This window comes from Anoplolepis gracilipes, chromosome 16 (genome assembly GCF_047496725.1).
Source record: "Anoplolepis gracilipes chromosome 16, ASM4749672v1, whole genome shotgun sequence".
NCBI lineage: Eukaryota > Metazoa > Arthropoda > Insecta > Hymenoptera > Formicidae > Anoplolepis > Anoplolepis gracilipes.
Window position 1 is genome coordinate 1,250,261 of NC_132985.1, and position 27,385 is coordinate 1,277,645.

General features: G+C 34.4%; 2 protein-coding genes across 8 annotated transcripts in view; one reads left to right on the forward strand and one right to left on the reverse strand.

Annotated features, from left to right (window-relative positions):
* LOC140674824 (phosphatase and actin regulator 2) overlaps positions 1-27,385 on the reverse strand; it is a 220,569-nt gene that overhangs the window by 191,336 nt on the left and 1,848 nt on the right. For 2 of the 6 annotated variants that reach the window (XM_072908663.1, XM_072908665.1), the window contains exon 2: positions 25,474-25,548. In XM_072908663.1, coding sequence (XP_072764764.1) covers positions 25,474-25,548 — 75 coding nt within the window. Of the gene's footprint in view, positions 1-6,177; positions 8,450-20,498; positions 21,206-23,088; positions 23,419-25,473; positions 25,549-27,385 lie in introns of those variants that run through there. The other 4 variants (XM_072908664.1, XM_072908669.1, XM_072908668.1 and 1 more) reach the window with 4 other exon arrangements.
* LOC140674549 (uncharacterized) lies at positions 11,822-14,563 on the forward strand. 2 transcript variants are annotated; one of them, XR_012048248.1, is made up of 4 exons: positions 11,822-11,955; positions 12,419-12,625; positions 13,069-13,231; positions 13,971-14,563. XR_012048248.1 is itself a non-coding variant. In XM_072908156.1 (3 exons), exons 1-3 carry the CDS (start codon positions 12,511-12,513, stop codon positions 13,987-13,989), a joined length of 297 nt encoding a protein of 98 aa, XP_072764257.1. In that variant the 5' UTR covers positions 12,412-12,510; the 3' UTR covers positions 13,990-14,563. The 2 variants fall into 2 exon arrangements, 1 of the variants encoding a protein (XP_072764257.1); XM_072908156.1 differs by lacking the exon at positions 11,822-11,955 and having other exon boundaries at positions 12,412-12,625.

Sequence of the window (27,385 nt, forward strand, 5' to 3'; positions counted from 1 at the left end):
TCCGATCCTATTCGTACAATTAATTACGGTTTTGCACACAATTCATTATAACGAACGTTTATATTCAAAGATACTTTAAATCATTGATAAGCTATGCGAAATCTCTTTATGCAATTGTATAATACTGTTAAAGAGTAGGTACCTACTTATTATCAAAGAAATGAATTATCTCATTTGACGCTCAAAATTCAATTAAATCATAATTATATTCGACAAATATATTAATCAAGGGTAGCAAGACATTCGCTAAAGAATTAAACTAAGCGGAAATGATATTATTTCTCATTTACTGTCGCTTGAAAAAGTACGGTAAGAACATTAAAATCACCAAAGGAGTCATCAAAGAAGAAATGCATCTACATTCGCCGAACAAAGTAAACTTCATTGTTAGCATGTAATGGAGTGAAATAGATATGAAATGTATTGTCGCGCATGTATGGTATTCTAGAATTTCCATGTCACTTTGATGCCGGATACTTTCAGCAATTCCTACATAAGACATCACTCCTCTAATTTATGTTTCACATCCATTATACTTACGAAAGCATATCTTCACGCACTGATTACGCAATATAATATTCTAGTTGCCACTTTGTTTCTTATTCTACATACTAATGTATATAACTACGACAATTATTATAATGAGCAGAATATAATTACACACGAGCTCCTTTATAAACTCATTGCTACAAATTTCAACTAATTTTTATAAGAAGCGAGAAATAATGCATATACTTTTTTTTCAACAATAAATCTTCGTTTATTAGAAATTTAATCATTGTCATTTCTTGTAGAATATAAAATTTTTTTATAGCTGTTAGAGAACTTTACAAGTACGCGATGTGGCAGCAAAGCTGTTTCTGGCTGAAAATGCATGAAGCTGTTATTGAAATAGTTTCGCGAACAATATATTATAGCTTATAGCGAAATCAGCCTTCTTCCACTATCAATGGTAAATATCCTTTCTAGGCTCTAAATCTAAGCAAAGGAAATTTTCAAGATGTATCATAATAAACTTTACAGCGTGAAACTTTGTGCGCGAAATTATCTTGTCAAGGGCTATCCTAATGAGACGGAATATCGCGCATCATCATAAGGTCGAAATTACGTAGATATTTGTGCAGACATTTTCATGGGCACGCGCGTCATTGATATTTTACGAGCGGAAATAGAGTTCCTTTTCGAAGTATCTATTTGATCAGTCGCGCAATATGAGCTTGAATAAGCGCAGAAAGATGTTCTCCACTGCCATTATTTTTTCACGACCGTCGTATTTCGCGACAATTTTTATTACACTTTCGTCACGCTCTCTCGTATCGAGAGAAAACGTTTTTTTTTTTTTTTTTTTTTTTTTCCACGCGCAAAATTACTTTTTCACGACTGTCGTTTTCGTGGGCGACGACTGGCCAGTTTCCGCAAAGTCTGTTTACCAATTTTTCCGTGCGAATTTACGATGTATTACCGTACTATATCGAGTGTGCTCGGAGCCATCGAGAAAATCGATGAACGGGGCGATGAGTTGGGTGGCGTGAGCTGTCTTGCGAGAAAAAGCGAGACAAAGCCGATCGACCCCCATCAATGATGATGGCGGTGGCTCATCGAGTTTTTCGACGTCGCGTCTCTGCAGTATTTCTTGCCTTATTCAATAACCGTGCGCGATTCTGAGCGCGATATGCTTCGCTCCTATCATGCTTTCCTTCCGGTAGCTTTCATCCGCAAACACTTTTTATTCGATCGTATCAATGAAGCTTTTGCGATCAGCAAAAGAAAAAAAAAATTGAAAATAATAAACAACAGAGTAAGGAAGAGACAGCAAGGAAAAGTAAGTAAGCAGTTTATTTTCCTTAGTATCTCTACTTACTTTTCGCGACAAATCTCAATTTGTTGATAGAAGGCAATGAAAAGGCATGAGAGTATTATGGCATCTTTGTAACTATTTATTTCGTAGCCGAAGTGAAAATGAAATAAGCATACAAGCGATAGTGCGACGTCTGCTTCAGGAATATTTTCATAATGCATGCTGGAATATTCCAGATAAAACAGTGTCGCTGAAAATTTTTATAAATTATAAATGATGACGACCCGATAAATGTAAATATATCTAAAATCCCATTGTGAGAAAAGTTTATATGAATAAAGTTAAATTATGCTCATTAAATCGTTCAAAAAAATATTGAAAAACCTGAATCGAGTTTTTGTAAATTCCATTTGAAAGTCTTAACTTCATTATTCTATTGTACTGAATGTATATACTTGAAAAGTAAATTTCATACTGAGTAAAATGTAAAATTCGCTGAGAATGTAAAATTAAGATTTCCATAATTTCGAGATAATTACATGTGGGCGTGATATGATATAAACAACATTTAAATATTATTTATATTTACATTTTTTTAATAAAAAGATATTATATAAATGGTGACGATCCGATAAACGTAAGTATATCTGAAATCGCTATTATAGGAAAATTTTATATGAACAAGGTTAAATCATGCTCATATCGCTTATACCTTATGTATATTAACACGGCAACGCTGAAAAATACGTTACATATTTCCGAAAAAAATTCTCTAAGTATTCTTTAAATTCCTACCACGACGAAATCTCACTGCTTAGTAAGAAGCCAGGAAGGCAAAGATCCATCGAAGTTGTTGAGTGTGTCGCAACATCCGTATCTAAACCTGCATAAGAAACTCTCGAGAGTAGCACTTTAAACGACAAACATCGTTTCGGTTTTCGCCGGAATGCTCGACTCCGCTGCTCGTATCTGATTCTATGCGCGCATTTTTCTGTTGCATACGTTTCACGTTTGCGATAGCGAAGCTGAGTTAGGCGTTGAAAGAACGAAAGGTATTCTAGAGCAAAACCGTAGGGTCATTCAGATCGTTCATGGTGAGAAAAGACTCGAAATGTCAAGTGCAAAGGATAAGAGAAGAATGATTTTCCGTGGGGTACAATAACGGTTACATAACAATGAGACGTTGCGATGTCAGCGACTCTCTCGGGGTCTCTCCCCCATACACGCTCTCAAACATGAAACCCTTCCCACAATATAAAAATGCGTCGAAGATGTAGCGCGAAAAATTATCTGGATGATTTATGAAACGCTTCATCAAAAGGTAACACATTCTCATCGCGATTAGGAACTATATTGGAATTATTTATTACAACGTGTTACAGAGTAAATTTCTATTGTTGCGCGAAATAACGTTAATAAGTAATCTTTTTGCATGCGAAAGAGAGAGGAGAAAGAGAGAAAGAAATTACATTAATTAATACATTAATATATTAATTTTTTGAAATATCAAATATTTTAATTAAATATTTTGTATTATTATAATATAATCAATTATAATATAATATTTTATATTATTAAATTTTATATTTTACATTTTATAAAAATATTTTAATATTTTTAACCTTGTTATCTTGCGCATTTTATATTTTAAATTATATATTTTTAAAAGTATTTATATAACATGAGTTAAATTTTGCATACATTTTTGTAATCAATTGACCGACAGAGATTTTCTATTTCGAACGAAAGCAAATGACACTGTAACTACAATCGTAGTGTCTTTTTTATTACTACTACCATAAAATTTTATTACAAGAAACTTGATTGTTCGAGATTTAAATCTAGTTTGAGTTAAAATTTTATTGAATCGAATTACCAGATAACCATTAATAAAACGAAATAAAACTTTATTACGCTAAAAATTTCGTACTATTGATATAATGTTGAAATGGAATCTTGTATGACACAATTCTCTCTCTCTCTCTCTCTCTCTCTCTCTCTCTCTCTCTCTCTCTCTCTCTCTCTCTCTCTCTCTCTTTCTTTACGAGTGTTGTGTATTTTCCAAATATAAATTATTAAAATTAAAATAATTCTATAATATTATATTAAACATTGACATTGAGAAATTACTTAAAATTTCACAAGATTCTACAGGCTTCTTAAAAAGGACACTGCGTTTCTCGAGAGTAATCGATGACCTAAATGTCCATTGTCGTTCGTTGCCAAGTCGACGTACAAGATATGCTCTTTATTTAGATGAAGTGCTCCGGTCGGAAATGTTTTGGAAACGCAATGCTGAGATAAGCTATGCATTCTGTATATGCAATTTATCTATTAATGCGGTAAATTCAATATTTCCAGATAAAGTTATAAATTTGTAGATTTGCGTACATTATATTATAAATAATTTTAATAAACATCTAACATATGAATAAAATAAAAAAATATATTGAGAGAGCTGATATTCTTACGTGTAGTTTATCATAATCAATTATGTTAACAATTGCTAATTATAAAGATTATAATTAGCTAATCGTATTTTAAAGAATAATATACGGTATGTACGAAGTACGCATACCTATTCCTTCGAATGTCGCCGTACATATGACAAGAGCAACAGCGCGCTACGTCTGTAAAGGTCGAGCGCCGAACACTGTGTGACGATGTAAGATAACAAATTCCTTACGCCTATAAAATAATATACGTAGGTATGCCGAATATCCTTTGTAAAAAATAGTGACGCGTCCTTGTTTGTATCCTTGGTATGCGTGACGTAGGAAGACACGGCATAGGACATAGTGGGGGAAGGCAAGTGGGGGAAAGGACCGCCGCGTCGCGCAGAAAGCAGAGAGACGAAAAAGTTATTATTGTTCAGCCAACGCTCGAGAGTTAACAAGTACGTATTCGACATACATATGTCGTATTATTTTATAGGCATAAGGAATTTGTTATCTTACATCGTCACACAGTGTTCGGCGCTCGACCTTTACAGACGTAGCGCGCTGTTGCTCTTGTCATATGTACGGCGATATTCGAAGGAATAGGTATGCGTACTTCGTATACCGTATTATTCTTTAAAATACGATTAGCTAATTATAATCTTTATAATTAGCAATTGTTAACATAATTAATTAACATTTATGATAAACTACACGTAAGAATATCAGCTCTCTTAAGCTGGCAGGACCAAATCAGCAAAATCAAATGGGACCTAATAGATTATTTAGTACTATTTTGTATCATCAAAAATAATTTTGTACCCCATGCCAATTCAGAAAAAATCGTGGCGCTGCTAAAAGGACCAAAAGAAAAAATTTAAAAAATAAATAAAACAAAACAGATACAATTAGTACTGAATTTGTACAAATTTGTACCACCGAAAATAATTTTGTACCACCGAAAATAAATTTGTATCCCGTGCCAATTAAAAAAAAATTGTGGTCCTGCTAACTTAATATTCAACTATCGTAATGAAAACCATTAAAAATGAGAAATAAAAACTGATCTGATTAGTACTGAATTTGTACTAATTTGTACCACCAAAAATAATTTTGTACCCCCGTGCAAATTAAAAAAAAATTGTGGTCCGAAAACACAGGTCTGGAAAACATAGAAAGAAATTCATAAAATTTCTAAATGAAAAATAATTTTACTATCTATATTAAGTATTAAAGGAAAATAAAATTTTGAAACAAGACTATTATTTATAGCAAGTTGGAGACGTGCTGGCACAACTATTAAAGTTCTTTAATTTTACTATGAAAACAGAGTATATATCTCTCATCATCACTCCCAAGAAACTCCGTAAGCTTCTAACGGCAGTCACGCATCGTGAGCGAACATTTTCACAAAGGATTGTGTGAAAATATATACTATAATATTTGTTGCAAGCAACAATAAATTCTATCACGCGAGCAAAGTGTATCTTTGTGATATACATATGTATATAGAAGAGCTTTTGCACACCAGTAGTCACGTATAGAATATATCGACGATTATTTTTTTTTTCCGTTCGTCCGAGTATATATGTAACGCTCGAATAGGTTTCTATTCTCAATTAATATACCATATCGGAGACATTTATTTTTTATCTACAGTAATCAATTTTTTTGCTCAAAAATATTATTAGAGCAAAATATAATTGTAAATTATTTCGCGAATGGAAAAGCGGTACCATTAGAATATAAAAACAAGAAAACACATACGAATAAATGAAGAATTAAAAAAGTATCGAAGTAAAAAATGCTTAAAATAACATAAAAATAGAAATTATGCATAAAATATTTATACGCAAATTTAAACTTTTCTGTATATATGTATAATAATCTGGGAAAAATAATTGATAAAGTATATATAATATATGACACAAATGAACATACCATCCTTGAAAGGTCCAAATCGCCACAAGCTCATTGCGCAATTTGTAGAAGACACGCAACAGCAACAGCAGAGCAATAGCTCACGCAATATACACCTACATTACATTATTTCACAGAGAGTTTCACAGATACACTACTTTTCATCACAAACAATGTCACTAAAATTTTGGAGACAAAGTTATCAAACTTCTTGTGTAAATGACTTGCAACTTGTGATACACACAGAAATAAGTTTATGTGAAAGCTCGCAAGTCTTTGTACAATGTTCTGACGTTAAGAAAGTGAGTTTCCACTTCTGACACAAAACTTAGCACTACGCCTTAATTCAATCTACTTGCGTCGTGTTCGTTTTTGATCACTTGTAATTGTGTATTGATTATAAATATTTGATATTTTATTTGAGAAACAAATGATTTCAAATTTCAGAAGGTAAACAAATCTATAAAATACTTGGCAAGTTACTCCTGTACATTATTGACTTTATATAAGATAAACTTATTTCTCCGATTCTATAAAACTGTTAAATAATTTTAAAAAATTATTCTTTTCACCAGCACGTTACTGATTCAATTAATTTCAATATTATTTCAATATTCAATTTTGTTTCCATTTTATTTCTCATATTTACGTAGTTCAAAGTTATTTCAAAGAAAGAGAGAAAAAGAGAGAGAGAGAGAGAGGGAGAAAAAGAAAGCTATTTTATCAATCAAAGACAAGCCAGACGCGTTTGTGTGTGTCGTGCACAGTTGCCATTACTTTACCTAGCAAAACGCACCCCGACGTTAACTTTATCCCCCTAAGGGGACAACATGGAATATGTCCCTTCAGTCGTGGTTAACAACTAGCGTGCACATGAAAGACACACCCTCCGCAACCGAACGGATACACTGGGCGCGACCGCAGGGGTATTTACGCTAGCAACTCGCCAGTAGTTGTTTCTTTAATTACGAACCGTCTGCGACCGCGTTTTATCAATTTGCAAGTACGGTCGCTATACGAAATTACATGTTGACGTAATAACATTTATAAAGACTTAGCGATGCACGTAAATTTGTGCAACATGTTCTACGCAAATTCAATTTTAGCAATCGCGATTAACGTTATGTGTGCTAAACCAGACGAATAAATACAACCTACAACTGTATCTTACTCTCTCTTTACATGTATATATTCAAACTAAATCACATTTTCTATCAAACGGTATCTGTTGATACAAGCTACTGACTGAATACAAATTTCGTACCGTAAATTTATTCGTAAAAATCACAAGCTCAACAATTTCGAATACTCAAATTATTTTTATTCACACATTTTCATTTTTTTTTTTTTTTTTTTTTTTTTAATATTGCAAAAATATTCTTCTTGTCAACGAACAGATATTTTAATCACGAACTTTATAGTACCGTTTGTGGTATAAAACGCGTTAATCCATTAATAGTTTTCTCGGTACTAATATACGTCATTTAGACGATCCGTGTATATCTCGCGCGAGATTATTCTCGACAGAAACGATAATCTCTTATCTAATCAGCATGTGTGTCACATATCCACAGATCGACAAACAATTCACTTGAGTGAATTTAATGTGAATTAAAAATGAAAATTTACTTGTATTGGATTCACAAATATGAATGAAAAAAAAAATAACACTAAACAAACGGTTGACACTTCAAAGAACACTATATTTAGTAATTAAAAGTCTTTCTACCTAAATTTTAAATAAATTTTTAAATCTTATTTTTAATACTGAAACACTAAGAACACATTCGAGTGTACGGTTTGCAATATTTTAAAAGTTAATGTCATCATCTGTGTTATTATCTGTGAGTTTCACATGTGCACTCGGCTAATTTCCAAAGTCTGTCAATTTCAAGGGTCAAATACGTTTTAACTCGCAAAATTCTTAAAGTCTTCGAGACATCAGCAAACGGTAGCAAAAGTCTGCGAAATTTCCAAACCGCTCGAGATGCACGTTACTCCGAAAGCACGATTTTCAGAGTCAGATTTTCAGGCCGCGGGAATTCGCTATTTTGATAACCGTGGCATCGTGCGACGAAGAGGTCACTCTGGAATTCGCGCTTCGCCGTTGCCGTCAGCGGTGCCGAGTGTACTGGAGTCCGCGACCTGGCTTTCGTGTTTACATTATACTGAAATGTGTGCCGACGGTACCACGCCTTCCTAAGCTTCCATCGTTTCAGGTAACACACCGACATCGGCGCGCGACGCTCGTTCACCGACACTTAAACGCGATGAACTATCCCCTTCACGAGAAAGCCGCTCTCTCTTCTATCTTTTTCTCTCTCTCTCTCTCTCTCTCTCTCTCTCTCTCTCTCTGTGATCAGCCGACCGGTGGATGATCGGATTGTGCGCCGACGGCCAACAGCGTCGTGCCTCGATGCTCCTCCGAACGAATGTCGTCCAATCATCGTCGCGCGATCACCCTAAGAATAATTTACAGCCGCAATCATCTACAGTCGCGTTACATGACGCAAATAGCACAGTCCGCGTGATAGTATCCGCCATCATCCGAGCGGAGCCAAGTAGGAAGGTCATGGGACATTTACTCGATGGTCATTTCTCGATAGATAGGGGTAGATATATTTATTACCAAGATCGATGCCAAGGAACATACCAGAGTATAGCCTTTTAATTAATTGACTGAGCTTAACCGATATTAGTAAAATCATCTCTCGCGTTATCGTCTCTCTATCAACGTTAATAATTTATACGTATATGCTTATATATTTATAATATATCATCGATTGATGAAATCAATGTCCTCACTCTGTTGAAATATATATCAATCCTTTTAATAATTCACTATTCAAATATTCACGGTATTCTCTATTATGAAAGACCACCGTCAATCAAGCGATTCACTTCTTCGGTAAATCCCCTTTGTCAGTACGTGGGAGTCATGGAGTAGAGTATTATCGAGTGGCTAAGCCAACTCGGGAATTCGATCGAACCCCTGCAGTGCAAAAGGGGAACCGGGAAACGCGCTACGTGACTATCGGACTAACGCCAAATCTCGAAAACAGAAGATCGTGGACCTTACGCGAAGCGCAAGTTTGAGAGAGGAAATGTGATTCCCTCGCCGACAGAGGAATTATCGGACAACAGTTATATATCTCGTCGAGGTGTAAAAAACCATTTCTTTTTGCGAAATCAATGATTCTTGCCTTTCTGCTGAAAAAGCTTTTATAAATGAACAAAGATTTTCCATCATTTCGATTGTCTTTTTTTATAAACGAGCTCATATATATAATTATTTACAGCAAATATACATATATAAAATTAAAAAAGATTTACTAAAATCTTATAAATTTAAAATTTATTATAATTTTTTGTCAACATGTATGGTGATAATATTAAAACTTGCTTTTAAATAACAAATGCTTCTTCGAAAGACTACACATATTATTTTTTTCTCAACGAATTTGTTGTTTCTATAAAGCGAGAAAACCTAACTGTGAATTTAAGATTAATCAACAGATATTGTATCCCGGTTTTACTTTTAGCACAGCGAAAGCATCCTTATACATACACGTTGATAACGAACCACACGTTGGATAGAAAAAAAAAAAGTAAAACTACCGTAGCTCGATAAAATAACAAAAGCTGCGAAAACGCAACGTATTCTGCAACCGGAAACGCGTCAGGAGATCTTAACGATTCAATGAACGTTTGTCCATTCACGGTACGTGACTGTGCATTATCTGTTTCCGTGCACTTTGCTCAAATAAACGCTTATCAATTGCAACGAAGTAGATCCTTAATACCGCCATTACATTGTTTGCGACGCAATGATTGGAAAAAAGGCTGATAGAAGTATTTCTTGACATTCTTTGTGGGAACTAAAGACACATGGCCGCACGGTTTGCTTCAAAGCACTAGTTAACGATAACCTAATAACGATAATCGATCGACGAAGCGTCAAGCGCCTTGGTCGCCATCGAGAATTTCATGACGCGAGTACTTTTTTTTTTTATGAACACTGAAGGAAGAGAGATCCCTCTCTCTTTGTGCTCACAAGCTGGAAAAGATTTTCGAAGTACCGAGATGCCATTCTCCAAGTTCAGTGGCGAAGAAAATAACCTTGAAAGACTTTACAATCGATCGCTAAAATAGATCCACGGTTTTAAAAAATATATGGATATGTTAAAATACATCATTCAAGAAGCAGACAGAGAGAAAAAAAAAAACAAATTAATATATGAAACTTCAATATTGCACTAATTACATTTTAATAAATATAATAAATATGCACATTTAAAAAATATACTTTTAAATATATATTTTTAAATATACAAACGAAAAAGGTTATGAAAAACAATTATTCCATATCGCAAAATTTAATTTAAAATTGTATAATTATTGTACATGTGTGTGTGTGTGTGTGTGTGTGTGTGTGTGTGTGCGTGATAAAAAGTTAAAAATATAAAAAAAAGCATCTCTCGTTTAATTTCAGCAAAATTATTTAAATTTGTTTTTTTCAAAGTCTGTCTTTAACCCGATAATTCCGCAAATTATCGATGTTTCCATGTTATTGGATTCGCTAAAAGATTAAAACTTGTGCAGCAGTTACGATAATAAGTTTGTCGAGAAGTTCGTGTACCAATGTATTATATATTATTTATGCATTGCTAATAATTGTAGACTGCAATTTTTGAAGAGCACTGTTAGAAAAACTTTACGCGAGTGGCACTCTACAAAAATATAGAAAACGGTAAAGGTTTAACGATGATTGTTACAAAATGTACAATAATCTTATAAGCATATGTAAAGAATTTATGTAGTGGCTTACGAGCGAATTTACGATCGTGTATCAGAGAAGTGACAGAAAGCAGAAGTACTTTTCGGACAGTGATAAAGCGTTGCATTAAAATAATTACCTTTTCGTTCCTGATATTAAATTAATGCAATTAAATTGTACAAACTTTAATCTGGTTCAGGGTATACGTACGTTTCCACAAAACTAATAAAAGACTACTAAAAATATTTAATTACTCTTTAAGTATTATTAATTTTCGAAATACCCTCAGTAAGCGAGAGATATCGCTTTTTACTTGAAAATCATCTCGTACAAATTGTCATACGTCAAAAAAAATTGAGATAAAGATAAGAAACGGCAGCGATGTCGGTGCAAAGAAATCCTTTCTCAATCCTCACTTACACAGAGATCGTACAATCGTCGTTTAGTAACCGGCGTTGTCGCTCATACCGGAAGCAGGATTAAGCCAAAGACTAACGATAGTTTCCATTTTTCAATGGAACGACAGACTATCTTTTACCGCTTCCCTCGAGACATCCGCTCAGGTCGCATTTATTCTCTTCCGTTTAAGAGCGAGAGGAACAAGCGTCGTGCTTGAAAAGCGAGCGGGAATGAAAGCGCTTTACGGCTTGGTAACGAGCATAAGTTAGACGATCTCTCTCGTAATGGTTCGCCCGCGAACACAACGGTTAAGGTACGAGGGCAGTAAAGTTTCATGTCAACTAAACGCACAAAGAGCCGACCCTACTCTTGCGAAAGGAAACTCAGCGAAACGTTTGCTACGCCGCGGACAGTGTTCTCGTTAAGTCTGGCAAATCCGATCGAGCGATTGTTGCAAGAGTATTGCAAGGTCTTCGCGTCTCCGCATCCGGCAGAGTACTTTAAACTATACGACGCGACGGACGCGGGCGCGGGCGACGGTGCTCCAGGAGGACGAGGCGATCGATAGGAAGCTTCTCAACATCCGATCACGCGAATACACAACGAGAAACACCGACACACATGTATGTAGACGAGCAATTCTATTCGTGCAACTCGTGCGGGATCAAGTCTCATGGGAAATTACGTAAGCGGCGATAAAAAAAAAGTTATTCATAATTTGCACGGGTTCCAATTACGCGTTTCAATTCCGATTTGCTAGAAGAGTGTCGTTTTCATGTATATTTTATTGCAAATAAATAAAAACCGTGATGGAAAAAAAGTTTCATTTTGGTTTGCCTCTCGTTCCTCTCGTAATACGTAGCGCGAAATGCAGAAAAATATTTCGGACAAAGTCATCGTAGTGCAACATCGTTTTGTCAACAAAGATGTGCGAAATTCTTGGCAGAATATTTAGATTTATGCGTAACAAGCAATGATATTTCCGACTGTTGCGATAGAACGCTCCCGTTTGCCGCCTTCGTTAGCGAAATTAGTTATTCGAGTCACGTCTTCGAATTAACACCTCGCTTGTTATTCGATAGAAAGAACTGAGACGTAGAACAAGTGTGTATATAAGAACGCAAGATATGTCACGGCGTAATTCAGACGTACTTGAAGACGTCCATTAGGTGCAATTTATGTCCAGTGAGATCCGACACCTGCACATCACAATGAGATTCGCAATGTATCTCGCAATTGTTTTCACGACGCTCAACTTCGTTAACGCTTTACCATTTCCTCAATTTGGCGATGGTGAGTTAGTTCGTTTCAAGTTATCTTGTTCTCCAATTATCAATCCTATCCAACTCCAATTGCATTTTCAAATCTGATTTGCAAAAGTTTTTAATTTTACATGAAGACTGTGAGAATCGTATAACATAATTCTGCACTCTAAAAATATTTTTCGAAAACAAATTTTTTCATTATAGAAATTAGCGTGGTTCTTTATACGACAAAATTTATATACAACTTTAACAAGAAAAAGGTTATACAATTCTCGAAAACTAAAAATTTAATTTTTTTCCCTCCAAAGTAATTTTTGACTAAACAAAGATTTAGACTCTGATGCGATTTAAATATTAATTGTATTAGATGATGTTAAAATGTAAAGTACAATTAAAAGAAAAATATGTCGACGCATCCTTAATACGACTAACGATACCATATAAATTAATGTCGTAATCTTCATCTTACAGACGGTCGAGAGAGATTAGCTGCTAAAGACACGGTATACTACGGGTTTCCATTGTTCTGGTACAGGAGATCTTTCTACGACGACAGTGACGACGACATTGTTAATGGAGCTGCAGTTCTAAACGACAATCGAAAATCATCTACCGTGTCCTACATTAATGTCGGGTAAAAACAAAAATCAAATTGATTGTGTGAATCTTTGTGATTAAGGAAGAATTAGATAGATCAGTACGTTAAAAGTTAAATCTAATACATTTCAAGATTCATAAACTTGACATTGCGCAAAGCAATTTTAGCCTTTTAAAATATAAGTTAAATAACTAATTTGTGAGTTGTGAGTAAAGATTTGCCTTGTTTGAAGAATTAAAATTTTTATTTTTATGTGTGTGTGTTAATTTATATGTGTGTACAGTCACTATAAAATTTTCGTGATACTATCATTATAAAAAAGTTAATTCGACATGCATTGCAGATGATTTGACATGATTTGCAAATTAAATTATATTCTACAGAGCAAATCTTTATTTTAACTCACAAATTAATTATTAATTTTATATTTTAAAAAGCTAAAGGCGTTTTGTGCAAGTCAAATTCATGAATCTCGAAATATATTTATTAACTTTTGATATATCTGATCCGTTATACATATATTCCTATAAGTATATGCTATGCGTGTGTAAATGCACAAAAAATATTAAACGCGCGTAAATAAAAATATTTTTTCTACAAAATAATATGTCTCTCATTTTAGTTCAGTTTAGTTTCTAAATAAGTATCACATTCACGCATAGCGCTTAATTAACAAGATACAATTAGTAAATTCTAATACAAAAGACGAAACGAGCGTTAAATTAAACGAAATAATAAATGAACAAACATAAAGGAAAATTGCTTATTTTAATAGTGCCGGCTGGGGTCGTTGAAAGAAAAGTTGCAGAAAGGGAAAGCCGTTAAGACATCTTGAATATGTAAAAAGGAATTCCAGTTTGTGTTTACTCAAGTTCTAGCATAAGCTGCATATAATTTATAGCATCTGTTATTTAAGTTTTCTATTATTTTTAATATTTTCTTATTACATATTTTATATAGATATAGATGCAAATATATATTACTTATTTCTTATTTATTTGAAAAATTATAAAGATGTAAATAACATTGCTTTGTTTTGTGAGCAATTTTTGTTATTAAATATATGCGATAAAATAAAGCAATAACTATATTTAGTATTTCCTGTGACCATACAATTTGCGAGTACCAAAATCACGGTAGCCTTGAAGATTCGCGCTATCTTAAATGATTAATGAGGATTATCTCAATAAGCGGCTAAACAATAATTAGTTTCTGCGGAAAGCTACGATCGCCGCAAGGACATCGCCACCTGCTAAATTCACGGCCAAATATTTGCTTACATGAGATCATTGAGACAGTATATATAAATGATTGTGCGAGATACTAAAAGCCAGTATCAGCTGTAAACCGAGAGGAAATAGAACGTCAATTATCAATGAAACATCCAAGTTTTTTTCGACTCGTTCTCGCTCTGACAGCGACGATAGAAGTGACATCGATACCTATAAGGAATTTTGCACTAGGTGAGTTAAATTTTCACACTAAAAACATTTTAAGATGTCGCATTGAAAGCAATATCGTAAAGCAAAATAGGGATTCTAAAACTCTATCAATTATATCAAAATATTTAAAAAATAGTATGCTAACTTTACAGAAATTTTTAAAAATTGTAATACTCGGGCAAAAAAAATAAAGATATTTTCAAATATTTAAAAGCTATTATTATTTAAATTATTGTAAAAGAAGAAAATTATTTCGTCTCTCTCACAAGTGACATTGTTAATGTAGGCCACAAAACTGTCTGGCGAGACATCGGAACGCACCGTTTTTACGGACCATGGGATAGCTCGGTAAAACGAAACGGGGATTACATCGACTACAATGATTATGGTGTTCGTATTGAACAGTTCCGGCCTAATTTGCTATCGTACGACGACGTATCGATATCTAACGGATATACCGACACGCTGCCCTCGGTTTACGATAGCGGTCTATCGGAATTTAACACGTTACTCAGTTCCGTGGGCCTCGCTGATTTCCGCACTGGAGTTCGCACCGGTGATTGGATCGACCGAAATACTGATGGCTTCAAGAAACATTAAAGGATATTGCTTCTTAGAAAACTGATTAAGATATACGGAAGTGCCCGATGGTTTTGTAATTCTAAAGTCGTAGCAAGAGAGAGTTGAAATTGTATAAGATAAAATATTTAATAAATACTATAGAACTTCAAAACTTTTTAATAATCACGTCAGATTAACTTTATTTGCCAGTGTAAGTTCGCGATACAAAGTTCAAGTAAATATTGGGAACTTGTATAAATTTTCAATATTAATTACACATTACATTTCAAATTAATAACACAGTCAAAATTCGACGCTAAAAATTAGAAAAAAAAAGCCTAAGATGATATACTCCGATAACTTTGAGACTAATCATGTAACGCTTTTCATATCTTTAGATTTTAATCGTAATCCGACGACGTCCACAATGGAGAATTAACGAAAGACTTGTTTTAACCATCTGATTTTGAACGCGGAAATCCTAATGAGCCCTTTGTCTTGAGGATCGCGGCGACGGCGACGGCGACGGCGACGGTAGTACGTGTCTCGAGGGACGACAACGTCTCCCAGATGAAGTCGATTCGCCGGGGACTCTCACGGCGACTCTTGGTAACGCAATGGTTAAACGGAGATTCTAGTGAATATTTAACGAGGCACTAAGAGGATGAGCTTTCTCGAAGTCACAGCCAGCCAGTACGGAAGGGAACGGCAAAGTTGCACGCGTTTTTTTTTTTTTTTTTCGATTTTTTTCGATTTTTTAATCTCAGTTCTTCATGGAGTTGCAGCAACTACAATATGGACGCTATCACTTTTTCTTTCTTTCGTATCGAACGCGAGAAATTGCGGCTTGTAATATAAGCGGTTTTTATCACTGCAGCTTATTACGCTCGTGAAGATTAAACGAGGTTTCTCTCGCGCATCGCGTAAGCGTAAAATGTTCGACGATTGGTTATACATATCCTAAAATTAAATTCAACAAAATTGCACGTATGCATCGAAATATCTATCCTTTATTTTACATTTCAATACAATTTGAATACGTACTTATTATTTGATCGTTTACAATCTGTAATATTGTTACAATATTCCAAACGACAACAATGATTTTATCAACTTTTATTGTTACAAAGACTGGATAACATTTTGTGAATCGTACGCGCATGAAAAAGAAATTTCGTGCAAAAATATCGTTCAAAAATATCGTGCAAAAATGTTTAATTATTCTGTGAATTGCGCTTTTTCGTCACGTAATATAAATTTCTAATTTACTGCTCACGATCGTGATCACGCGTAAGCGAATAAAAAACTATGGACGAATGGAGAGGTAAATGAATGACAACGAACAATACAGCAACAGTACAACAAAATACACGTTGATGAATGTTAGATCGTGAGTCCTATGTTTTTGTCGACCTTGGGTTGGCGAAACATCGTTCGCGAAGAGGGATATGCCTTGAATATTCATACCAGAGATTGCACGCTGATTAAATGCAAATTAAATTAATCTCCTTTCCGACTGACCAGATGGTTCGCATAGGATATCCGTTAATTTGGGCGCGGTTCGAGAATGCTTCCAAACATTTAACCTAACACGCTCCTTCTCTCGAAATTCATGACATTATCACCACTTATTTAATTGCAAAGTAAAATTGCAACGTCTCCATCATTTCTATTATTTATTCAAAAATAAATTAAAAAGCAAAAAAAAAATATATATACAATATTTTTATCCAATTGTTGTTGTGGTAATTTTTGAATTATTTTAAATCGCAAAGATTTAAATTTAACGTTCTACGTCTGTTTCGCTCGCAATGATCAATTCGAGAATAGAGAGGTAAATAAATTTGTATACAACCTCATCTACCGTGATAAAATTCAGTTATTCTAAACGAATTTCAAATCATTAATCTCTCGGAGCGAAACGCCAGCTTTGTATCAAAATGATAGACTGACCCAAGTGACCACACGAGTACCAAAATATACTCGAAATATATTTAGTACTATTCGCGATAGTCTCTTTAACGCATACCTACGTGCGACAAACACATCTTATCCACCCGCTAATGTGACATGGCCGCGTTCCTCCACCGACAGTTTTAACTTAATTTTCTGTCGACGCGGAAATAACAAAGACGAATTTCGACCAGCATCTCCACTGCTACTGACTATGTGAAATTTAATTCTTACCGTAAGATTTAATGCCGTTCTGTGCAAGCTCGTAATGTTCGCTGATACGTCGCGAGAGCGAGAACGTGCGACGAAATGGATTTCAATTAAGTTCAACGCGGATGGCGAATTATATCCGTCATAGTTCCTTCGAAAATACTCGCTTATATTGCACGGAAGCGTCACCGAGGATTCACTGACGCTCGCGATTAAAATTTTAATCCCTACCAAAATATCTGAACTCTTTTGTATAATAAAAATTTAAATAAAAGAAAAAAGAAAAAAATTAATCCGGTAAATTAAGATTTATTTTAGATTTTTGAAATCTCTTACACAGTTTTATTATATACATATATATTGTAAAAAAGTATCTTGAAGATAAAATTTACACATATTAAATTATTCTCACATATTTTTGAATGACATCCGTGATAATTTATCGGAAATAAAAATTTACGCAATTAAAATACTTCGAAATATAAATTCCAATATATTTGTTTGAAATTTATAAAGAAGTGAAAAAAAAATCTCTAAAGAGTTAATAAGAAAAATTCTCGCAAAAGTATGTGAAAAGTAGAAAGAAAGAGACATTGTAAGTAGAATCGAGATGTTTTCTCGTAAAATTCTTGATTACGGCACTCTCGTTGTTTTATTAGCAAGCCTGTTTCCGTGATCGTGCTCGCAAACGGAACGACTCTCGTTTCTCTCCGCGAAGGGAAGGTAGAGTCGCCTACAATAGGTGGACATGATAAACGCGTGCTCCCGTTACCCTTCGATCTCTCACAACCAAAGATAGTTCCGTGGCGCGGTCGCCAGTTGGAATAGGGGAAGATTTATGACAAAAAAAAAAAAAAAAAAAAAAAAAAAAAAAAAAAAAAAAGTACCGCAGTCTATTTGTACGACTCCTCGCGTCTCTACATTCGGCCGTGTGCTCGTCATGAATGCCCGCAAATCTCTCAACATTCGCGCGGTTCTTTGGTCGACGAATCGGAACGGTCAGTTCAGCGAGGACTAAAATGGCTTTCTTTATCAAGATTTCGTGATTTGTCAGTCGAACTTTGTCGGCGAGAATACGGTGAGTAATGTCTCCTAGTGGTGATGTCCTAACCGTGTTTGCGACTTTTTATTCCATCCATTATTTCCTTTCGCTCTTGTCTGCATCTAAGTACTACCAACCGATCGTCGAGGGGTTAATAAAAAGCACACTAATTAACAGGGTAATTAGATGCGTGTTAGAAAACGTGTTATTAATTCAAGATTATTCCGTCTCTTCTTTTCGCGACAAAAGGAAGCAAGATAAACTCTACGAGAAAAACACGACGAGACTTGTATACTAAACAAGCGTATTTCATCGATTGTTCTTCTGGAGCGAGTTGTTCGTAAAGAAATTGGCAATTCTTTGTATAGACGATCCTATAAACGCCAAAACTCGCACCTCGTAGATACAGACGAAATGACACGGAAAACAAAATGCAAATTGCTTTTCTTTTCGGCGAGCAATGCGAAGCACGATTTATCGAGGAACCGTTGCGCAACAACGTTCTACACAACGTATCTGCAACTTTTCTCATACATACTATTCGCGCATCACGACCGACACAGCGATATATCGCTGTCTCTCGAGAAATCAGTCTTGTCTGTCGGTTAACTGACGATTCGAGTAAAACATCGCGCGAAGAAGTCACTGAAAAACTTATTACTTTACACGTCGCAGCGAAAACTTGTTCAAACTTTCCCTCAACTTTTCAATAATTTATATTTTTCATATTTTACGTTACATATTTACACGCCACAAACACATTCTCTCTCTCTCTCTCTCTCTCTCTCTCTATATATATATATATATATATATATATATATATATATATATATATATACACTCTATTGTTCGATCGATTAAAAGGGTTTCAAAATATCAAGTGTCAATAATCGGCTTTCCACCAAAGTATATGTATATGTATATCGATAAACCACATTCATCAATTAGTTAAGCATTGTATCCGAGACATAAATATCAAGATATTCAATTTTTTGTACTGTGAAAGAATAAATTGTTTTTAAGTTATAAATGAAATATCGATAGCTAGTGCTTTGAAAATATGCATTTAAAACGAATTTAAAATATAACTACATCTAACGTAATGGTTGCCCTACGTGCTGATTATTTTATCGTTTCTAATCTATATTTAGGAATAAAATTCAATATAATCAATGACGGACCACTTCGATGATTAATCCTTCTTAACAAAATAACGAGATTCGTTCATTCGACATTAAAACAGCATCCATAATATAAAGTGTTATATATGAATTCCATCGATGATGTGTGTTCCTATATATTGTAGATCTCTCTCATGTAATAATCATGGATGTTTACAACCGCATGCAATTATCTCTGATGTATTATTATTTATGAGCGCCACTGTATTTTTGATTATATTAAACTGTCGCCCCTCATTAATTTATGATTTTAATGTCAATATCAATTAATATTTGCTAGATAATCACAGGTATTATTGTTTCCGATAAAACTGTGACACTTGCAAACACTTTTCCGTTCAACAAAAAGCAATAAAAAAAATAAAATATCCCCGCACGGATCGATTCTCTCATTATATCTTTGTATCAATGTATATACATATACATATATATTAATATACGTATGTGTATTGTGGCTGGGGCGCTCGCTCACTTTGTACATCCATTATATAAAAATATATAGGCCCTATAAAATTGCAGGTATGACGTATGTACACATTCTATCTGCGCAAGAGAATAGTTTTTTAGACGATATAGATTTTCGCTCGCGTTGTATGACGCAGCTGATCATCGAAGCGCAACGATCGCAGCACGATTATAACTATCGATTCCGATGCTATTTATACCGATGTTCATCCGGTGCCTCGCGTATTAAAAGAACGTTTCATTTTTAATCACGCGAAATTAATTTTTCAACGAAAAATATTTACCAGGTATAATTCTGCCTGTTATCGACCATCTATTATATATATATATATATATATATATATATATATATATATATATATATATATATGTGTGTGTGTATATTTCGCGATTGCGTTTTAACATTTAATTGATTTAAATATTTGATTAAAAATGATCGTTGCACTCACCCTGCGAGTAGATTGGAAACTCTCCGTCGCTGTGGCTGTGAGTAAGCATGCCCGTGGAGTAAAACTGCCATAGGGCGCGTTTCCTGCTCTCCTCCGACGTACCCGCGAGGACCTCGTCGTCGTCGGCGAGGCCTAGCAGGCTCACTACCTCGGAGAGCGACAGGGTGACGCAGCGACCGCTCACCGAGAGGTGAGACACCGAACACAGAAGACGATTTAATGCGTTGGCAGGAGATCACGCTACGTCTACACAGGCGTGACCCGCCGTCCGTCTCTCAAGGTAGAGTTTTTGCGCCGCGCACATGTACATACGCACATAAAAGTCGCGAGAAAACAACAATCGGTTGGAATTTGTCGCGCTACGTGGCAGGATTTATCCGCGACGACACTGGCTAATTTTTTTATCCGATTTGCGCGCGCTTCAAATACTTTGTTCGTCTAGTTTTTCCCTCAGAATTGTTCGTTCGTACGTTCCTCGTTCCTCGATTCGTTCATGGCTTGCAAAGTTTCACTCGATTAAACGACACTGTACTCCGACGTGCATACCATTCGCCTAAATGCCATCGTTTCACTGTGCCACGGTCGAAGGAACGACCAGGATGAATCGGTCGAATCTTGGAATCGGAAAAAATAACAGTACTTTGACGTACATGTATACATAGTGTAATACCTCGCGAAAAAGTCGAAGTATGGATAAGTTTCTCTGAAGGTATAAAAATGAGACTATCATTTATCTTGACAATATCGACACACACACACACACACACACACACACACACGCACGCACGCACGCACACACACGCACGAAAGCTTCTCTCTATTTTTCATTTCATTCTTTACACATAGCGAAGCATTTGGTTGGAAAATTGCAAGTTAAATATTCTCTTATGGATATTACGAGCGATTCAAATTGAATACATTTCCCATAACAAATGGTACTCGATCTAGTGATGTTTGACCTCGATAAAATTACCTAACAGAACAAATATATATGGCAAATGAAAACACGGCGGCTTTGATGTCTGTCATTGGTTATTATTGCTAGAAAGAAAATCAATCCCAATCGATATAATTAACGCGCAATTTCGATTTTAAATTATTATTTGAAATGACGCCAATAAATATCCATAAAGCAAAGCGCGATTTTTTTTGATCTGATCGTGCAAATGACAGAATATAATAACGAGGCAAGAAATATTAATAATTTATTTATCATTGAAATTTTTCCATGCAAAAAAGTCGATGTAAAAAATATCGATAATGACCAATTTATTTGCACAAATTAAAATAAAATCTAAATTATTTTTCGATATCTCTTATGCAATCCTCATCATTATTTATCACACTTGATAAAAACTGTATCGTTACTAATTATGCAAAATAATCAGAATTGTTGTTATTATTAAAAATATGAATCTTTATGCTATCTTTTCAAATATTTTTGAAACAAGTATATTTTACATTCGTTACTTTACAAGTACAAGTTTGCAATATCAAGTCAATACAAAGATATCTATACAAATCGTGTCGAGTTAATTTTCAGTAAACATGTTTGCCTCACGACGAAACTTTTAACGAATCAACGCGAATAGTTTCAGTACCGCGACGGATGCTGAAGAAGGAAACCGCATCGTTAAAATACGCGAACTGCAAGCTGTGTGAGTGTTATTCCGACTCATCAAATAAAAACCGTCTCTGTTTACGACGCGGTTGTCCGTTTCTATATGTGTAAATTGATACGGCGCTATTTATATGTCAAAACGCGCTAGAGAGAAAGAGAGACAGAGAGAGAGAGAGAGAGAGAGGTTGATCGATAGTTCGCGGATTGGAAGGGTCCAACGAGAAATTGAACCGCGCCTTTGTTGAAGGAGAAAGAAGGGGGATCAACCCTCCTTCAGACAAATCGAAAATCCGATGCTAATAACGCGATCTCCGACTGTTCTCTACATTTAATTTCAATTCGCAGCTTCGTCCTCCTGTCTTTCCTCACGGAATATCGAAAATGGTCGACTATTCCAATTTATCGGCCGCAATTGCTTTTTATCTACGTTTTCTCGCGATCTCGTCGATAGTACAAAAGGCAATTCGTAATTCGTAAACTTCACGGCACATTAAATTTATTTATTGTTTTTGTCAAATTTTGAAGAGTTGTTAAATAAATTAAAAAAACAGTGTCTGCGCGCGATGAGTTATTAAACGAAACAAGCACAGGAAAGTAAATTTTTAAAAATAACATTGAAAAATACATAGATATGTGTTCTTATTTTAATGTGTACGTCAAATAAAAATTATGATATAAACTTTGATAGAAATATGATGGAAAACATAATTTTAATTTCATCTATGCTTTTTAAGATTCATCACTAACATTTTTTACATAAAGTTCGCTCAAGATTTCTCGCTTGTAAAAATTCATAATATCTAATCCTTATCGTGTGCGGTAAGTAAGTAAAAAGAAAAAAAAAAAAAGCTCTTTCGACGTTTTTCGTGGATACTATCGACACTTCGACTTTCGAGACTGGCGATTTTACACATCGATCATCTATCAGTGATCTCGGACGGTGCAGTTAAAGTGCGGTCGCATATTTACCAATCACTTTTTATATCCTCAGACAATGGTCAAGATCGAGATCGTCATGGATCTATCGTCGTTGCTGTCGCGCTATTCGCTGCAGCTTCGATCGACCTGATCGATCACGAGAATCTTTCCTTCACGAACACCATCACGTTAAACACGCACTATCTTCCTCAAATTCACACCCACGTCGGTCGTGCAATCGCTCAAACGCTCGTCATCAACGTTGTAAGGCGCGATGCGCGCAGGAACCGGAAGCGGGACGACCGATCGCGACTCTAATGAAACAACGTCGGGAACATCGAGCGTCGGGATGAGGAAACGTGCGTCCTACAGAGCGGGAAGGACTTTCGTCCAGGACGGGTTCGATGCGCGCACTGGGGATGAGAGAGAACCCAGGGAACAACCCTGGCGGAAGGGAGAGGAAGGGGTTGGGGAGGGGGCTTCGACGTCGGGCGAAAGCGAGAGAGAAGCGTGGAGTGAGATAGCGCGACGACCCACCAAGTGGAGAAAGGGAGAGGGAGGGGGCGGCCACAAACGGCGCAAGCTTAAGCTCGGCTACCGGGCTTCGAAATACGCATACAGTCCACCCGCCCACCCACCGTATGTGTAACTATTAATCGCGAGCGTGTCTCCTTAAATGAGGTATTAAAATTACAATTCAATCGCGAATAAAACCAAATTTATTCCATCGGTGTCGCGTAACGCATGCATTGTGTTTGCCGCGAAATTCGGATACGATTACATGAGTGTTTGAGTACGGGTTGAGCTTGCATTTTTGGTGTTTCAAATTTTATCAAGGAGTCTCGATAGCAAAAAATCAAAGCATATTCTCGATATTACAATTCAAATTGCAAGCATACGACTTTTATGATGATTAAAATATTAGTTTTATATATCAGTCACGTTGAAAAAAAAAATTAAATAAATGAAAATAAATAAAGTAAAGCATTTTTCATCCTGTCTTGATTCTTTAGTTTTCCTCTGAAATTTGTGAGAATAACACAAACAATTTTAACAAGCGTATATACGAATTATTTCAAGAGCGAATCATTCATATTACATTGGTGCTGGCAACCGTAATATCAAACTTTAGGTACCGAGGGATTCAATCAAGTATGCACATACATGCATTTCTCAGTCATGATGTGCCTTCTCATATGGAATATCACATAATCCTCTTATCAGTGTACGAGCTCAATACTTCCTACTACTCACTCGTGCAGAGGATCGCGTGCGACACGCAAACTAACATACCTTGCTGCATCGCGTCAATTACGTGTTAAATAAAACGCGTCGCTTCCTATAGGTTAAACTATGCGCGGACTTTTCGTGCGACTACCTGTGACAGATCAAGGTCAAGGTCGTCCCTTCAAAACGGGAGAGAGTAATCGGTAGGCGCCGACGTAATTTACGAGCGTCCCCCAACGCCTCCGCATTTCGCCCCTGACATTACTTATCGACTGCCACAGTTCTAAAGTTCCTAAAATCAGAATCGTGTCGCTCACCCTATTTCCGAAGTGTCTTTCAAAAGAATCAAAGAAACACGGGAGAGATTTGAATTTATTACGAGATATCCTCTGATATGGAGAGGAAGAAAAGAAATGTCAAGACGTAACAGTTGGATGTGGAGCGAATCATAATATGACAGTTGTGAACAGGCATAATCATAATGGAATCCTCTCTAAAGATCCTCTCCTTAATTCTTATTGTGACAAAAGCTACCAATAAATTATATTCTCAAAGCACCATTCTTGCCCGCCGAATTCAACAAAATAGGTATTTCGCTATTAACAGCAATTTATGTTTTGTTCTAAATTCTAAACAAATTCGAGAATATAAAGAAACTTTAATAAAATTCTTGATGCCATACTTCTTAATGGGCAATTACAAGGAAAATATTCAAATGTTCTCTCGAATATTCTTTTCACGATTCATTGGACCGTTAAATAAGAAACGCAAGATGGAAGATTTTATTAGAGATTTCTTCAAAGACTTTTTATTGAATGTAGAATCAAAAGACTTGATTGAAAATGTTTAGAAAGACCCATCTTTGAATATTTTTCCCGAAATCTATTAAATTAATAAAAGTACAAAGAGTTGTTTGAGCGTATATTTAAAGCTTTTTCTGTGAATATACTTTTGATCCATTTAAATAAACGAATAACAGACATGGATAATAAAAATTCGATTATAGATAATTTTGAAGCTTTCTTATCGAATATTTGTATCACGGATTTATCGGATAGTTTATTAAAGAATAGAAAATCACAATATATAATTGAAAATATTTTTGCGCGCTAAATAACAACATTTAATACGAATAAATACTAATATGTAATTTAAATGTTATATATTTAACAATTATTAAATAATAACGTTATTTCAATCTAAACTCACCGGTATCGCCGTTACTTTGCGTCTTGATTTGCTCCTTGTCCACAATCTCACTTGTAACAGTTGCATCCTCCTCCGCTAAAGAAAAAAATTTTAACATAAATATTACAAGTATAATTAAAAGCTAAAGAAAAAAAAAACCACATAAAGCATGAAATATTAAAATCAATTTTTTAGATAAATTTATAATAATAAGTATGGCTTTTTTAAATATATTAAATAATAATGAAACATACAAAAAAAGAAATTTATATGTTTATGCAAATAAAACACCCTTTTTTGGCAAAGATATTTTCGCTTAATCTGGTTCACATATTCAAATTAATCTATCAAAGCTATGAAATATAGAAATTTATATGTAAATTTAACTTATAATTCCTTCTTTCCCCCTCTCTTTCCCTTTCCTCATGAGCTTAATTAAAATTATGTAAATTTTCGCATAACATATTTCAAATACATAATACAGAAATTATGCAGGTTTGTGTTATTATTCAGGTTTATAGAATACGGTATTAATCAGCACAATTTCCCTGAGGAATTGACCTCACATAGCGTCCTCTATGGAGAGCCGCATGTATTACAAAAGTAAAGGACTACATTAACAATCTCAGTAGTATAACATTCCCAAATATTTATATTTGAAATTATTCCGCTTTTGTAACATAATCGATATTTCTAAAGAGAAGAAAATGCTTTATAGAAAATGTTTCATGTACTATATATATTACCATCATAACGGCTGGCAATTGCAATCGCGATAATACCAACTGCCACGTATTCTCACTATGTAAACATATGTTTCAAAACAAATAAATAAAATATTGTTATACAACATAAACAAGTGTTTATATGTAAATTAATTTATAAATAATTTCAAATAAACATGCAAATTATAATTTACGACGATAATTTAAAATTCACATTTGGAAATAAATCTCTTTATTATGACTACTAACGAAAACTTTCACTCACGATAATATTAATAAATAGTAATAACAAAGTGTCTAAATTCAAATCTTGTAAAATTATTCCCTGATAATTTCTTGATCTTCCAGATATTTTATTCAAAATTCCAAGTAAAAAAATATTTAAAAAAGTTTTTGGGGCAATTTTCTAAAATAAATTTTTTTATTGTACACATTTTCTATTTCTTTTCACTCGTACGAAGGAAAAACACAAAGCTATGAAATATAGAAATTTATATGTAAATTTAACTTATAATTCCTTCTTTCCCCCTCTCTTTCCCTTTTTTCATGAGCTTAATTAAAATTATGTAAATTTTCGTATAACATATTTCAAATACATAATACAGAAATTATGCAGGTTTGTGTTATTATTCAGGTTTATAGAATACGGTACTAATCAGTACAATTTCCCTGAGGAATTGACCTCACCTTAAGCTGCTTAAATTTCAAGTGTTAGATTTACAAATGCACCGAAAAAAAATTGAATAGATTTCGTTAAGATAACAATTTTTAACTTTCTCTCTTAATATATTCATTTCTTATCACTAAAAAATTAAAATAAAGATGTATGGTATATATTCAATAATTGGTTAAGACAATGAATATATAAATTAAGAATATATAAATTATAAAATGAGATGGATATGTATTTATATATTGTTTACAATATAAAATTATCAAAGAGAAAATTTTGTTTTAATTTCCCAATAAATTCAAATTGAAAATTCCTTTATTTTCCAAGTATAAAAAAATTCCCAAAAATTTCAGGTTTTCCATCATGTTTTTCCAGAGAGTATACATCCTAAATTGGCAAATATTAGTAAATATTAGTAAAAATTAACAAATGTGTTATTAAAAATTTATAACAAGAAAGTACATAACAAACAATAGTTCATAATAACTTGATAGCATTTCCGTTTTGAGAAACCGTAACAATAACTTAACGAAAA

Bases quoted from the DNA above. Each gene is read 5' to 3' on its own strand.
- LOC140674549 (XM_072908156.1), top strand. From the start codon at position 12,511: ATGTCCAGTGAGATCCGACACCTGCACATCACAATGAGATTCGCAATG. The intron at 12,626-13,068 runs GTGAGTTAGTTC...TTCATCTTACAG, and splicing joins ATTTCCTCAATTTGGCGATG to ACGGTCGAGAGAGATTAGCT.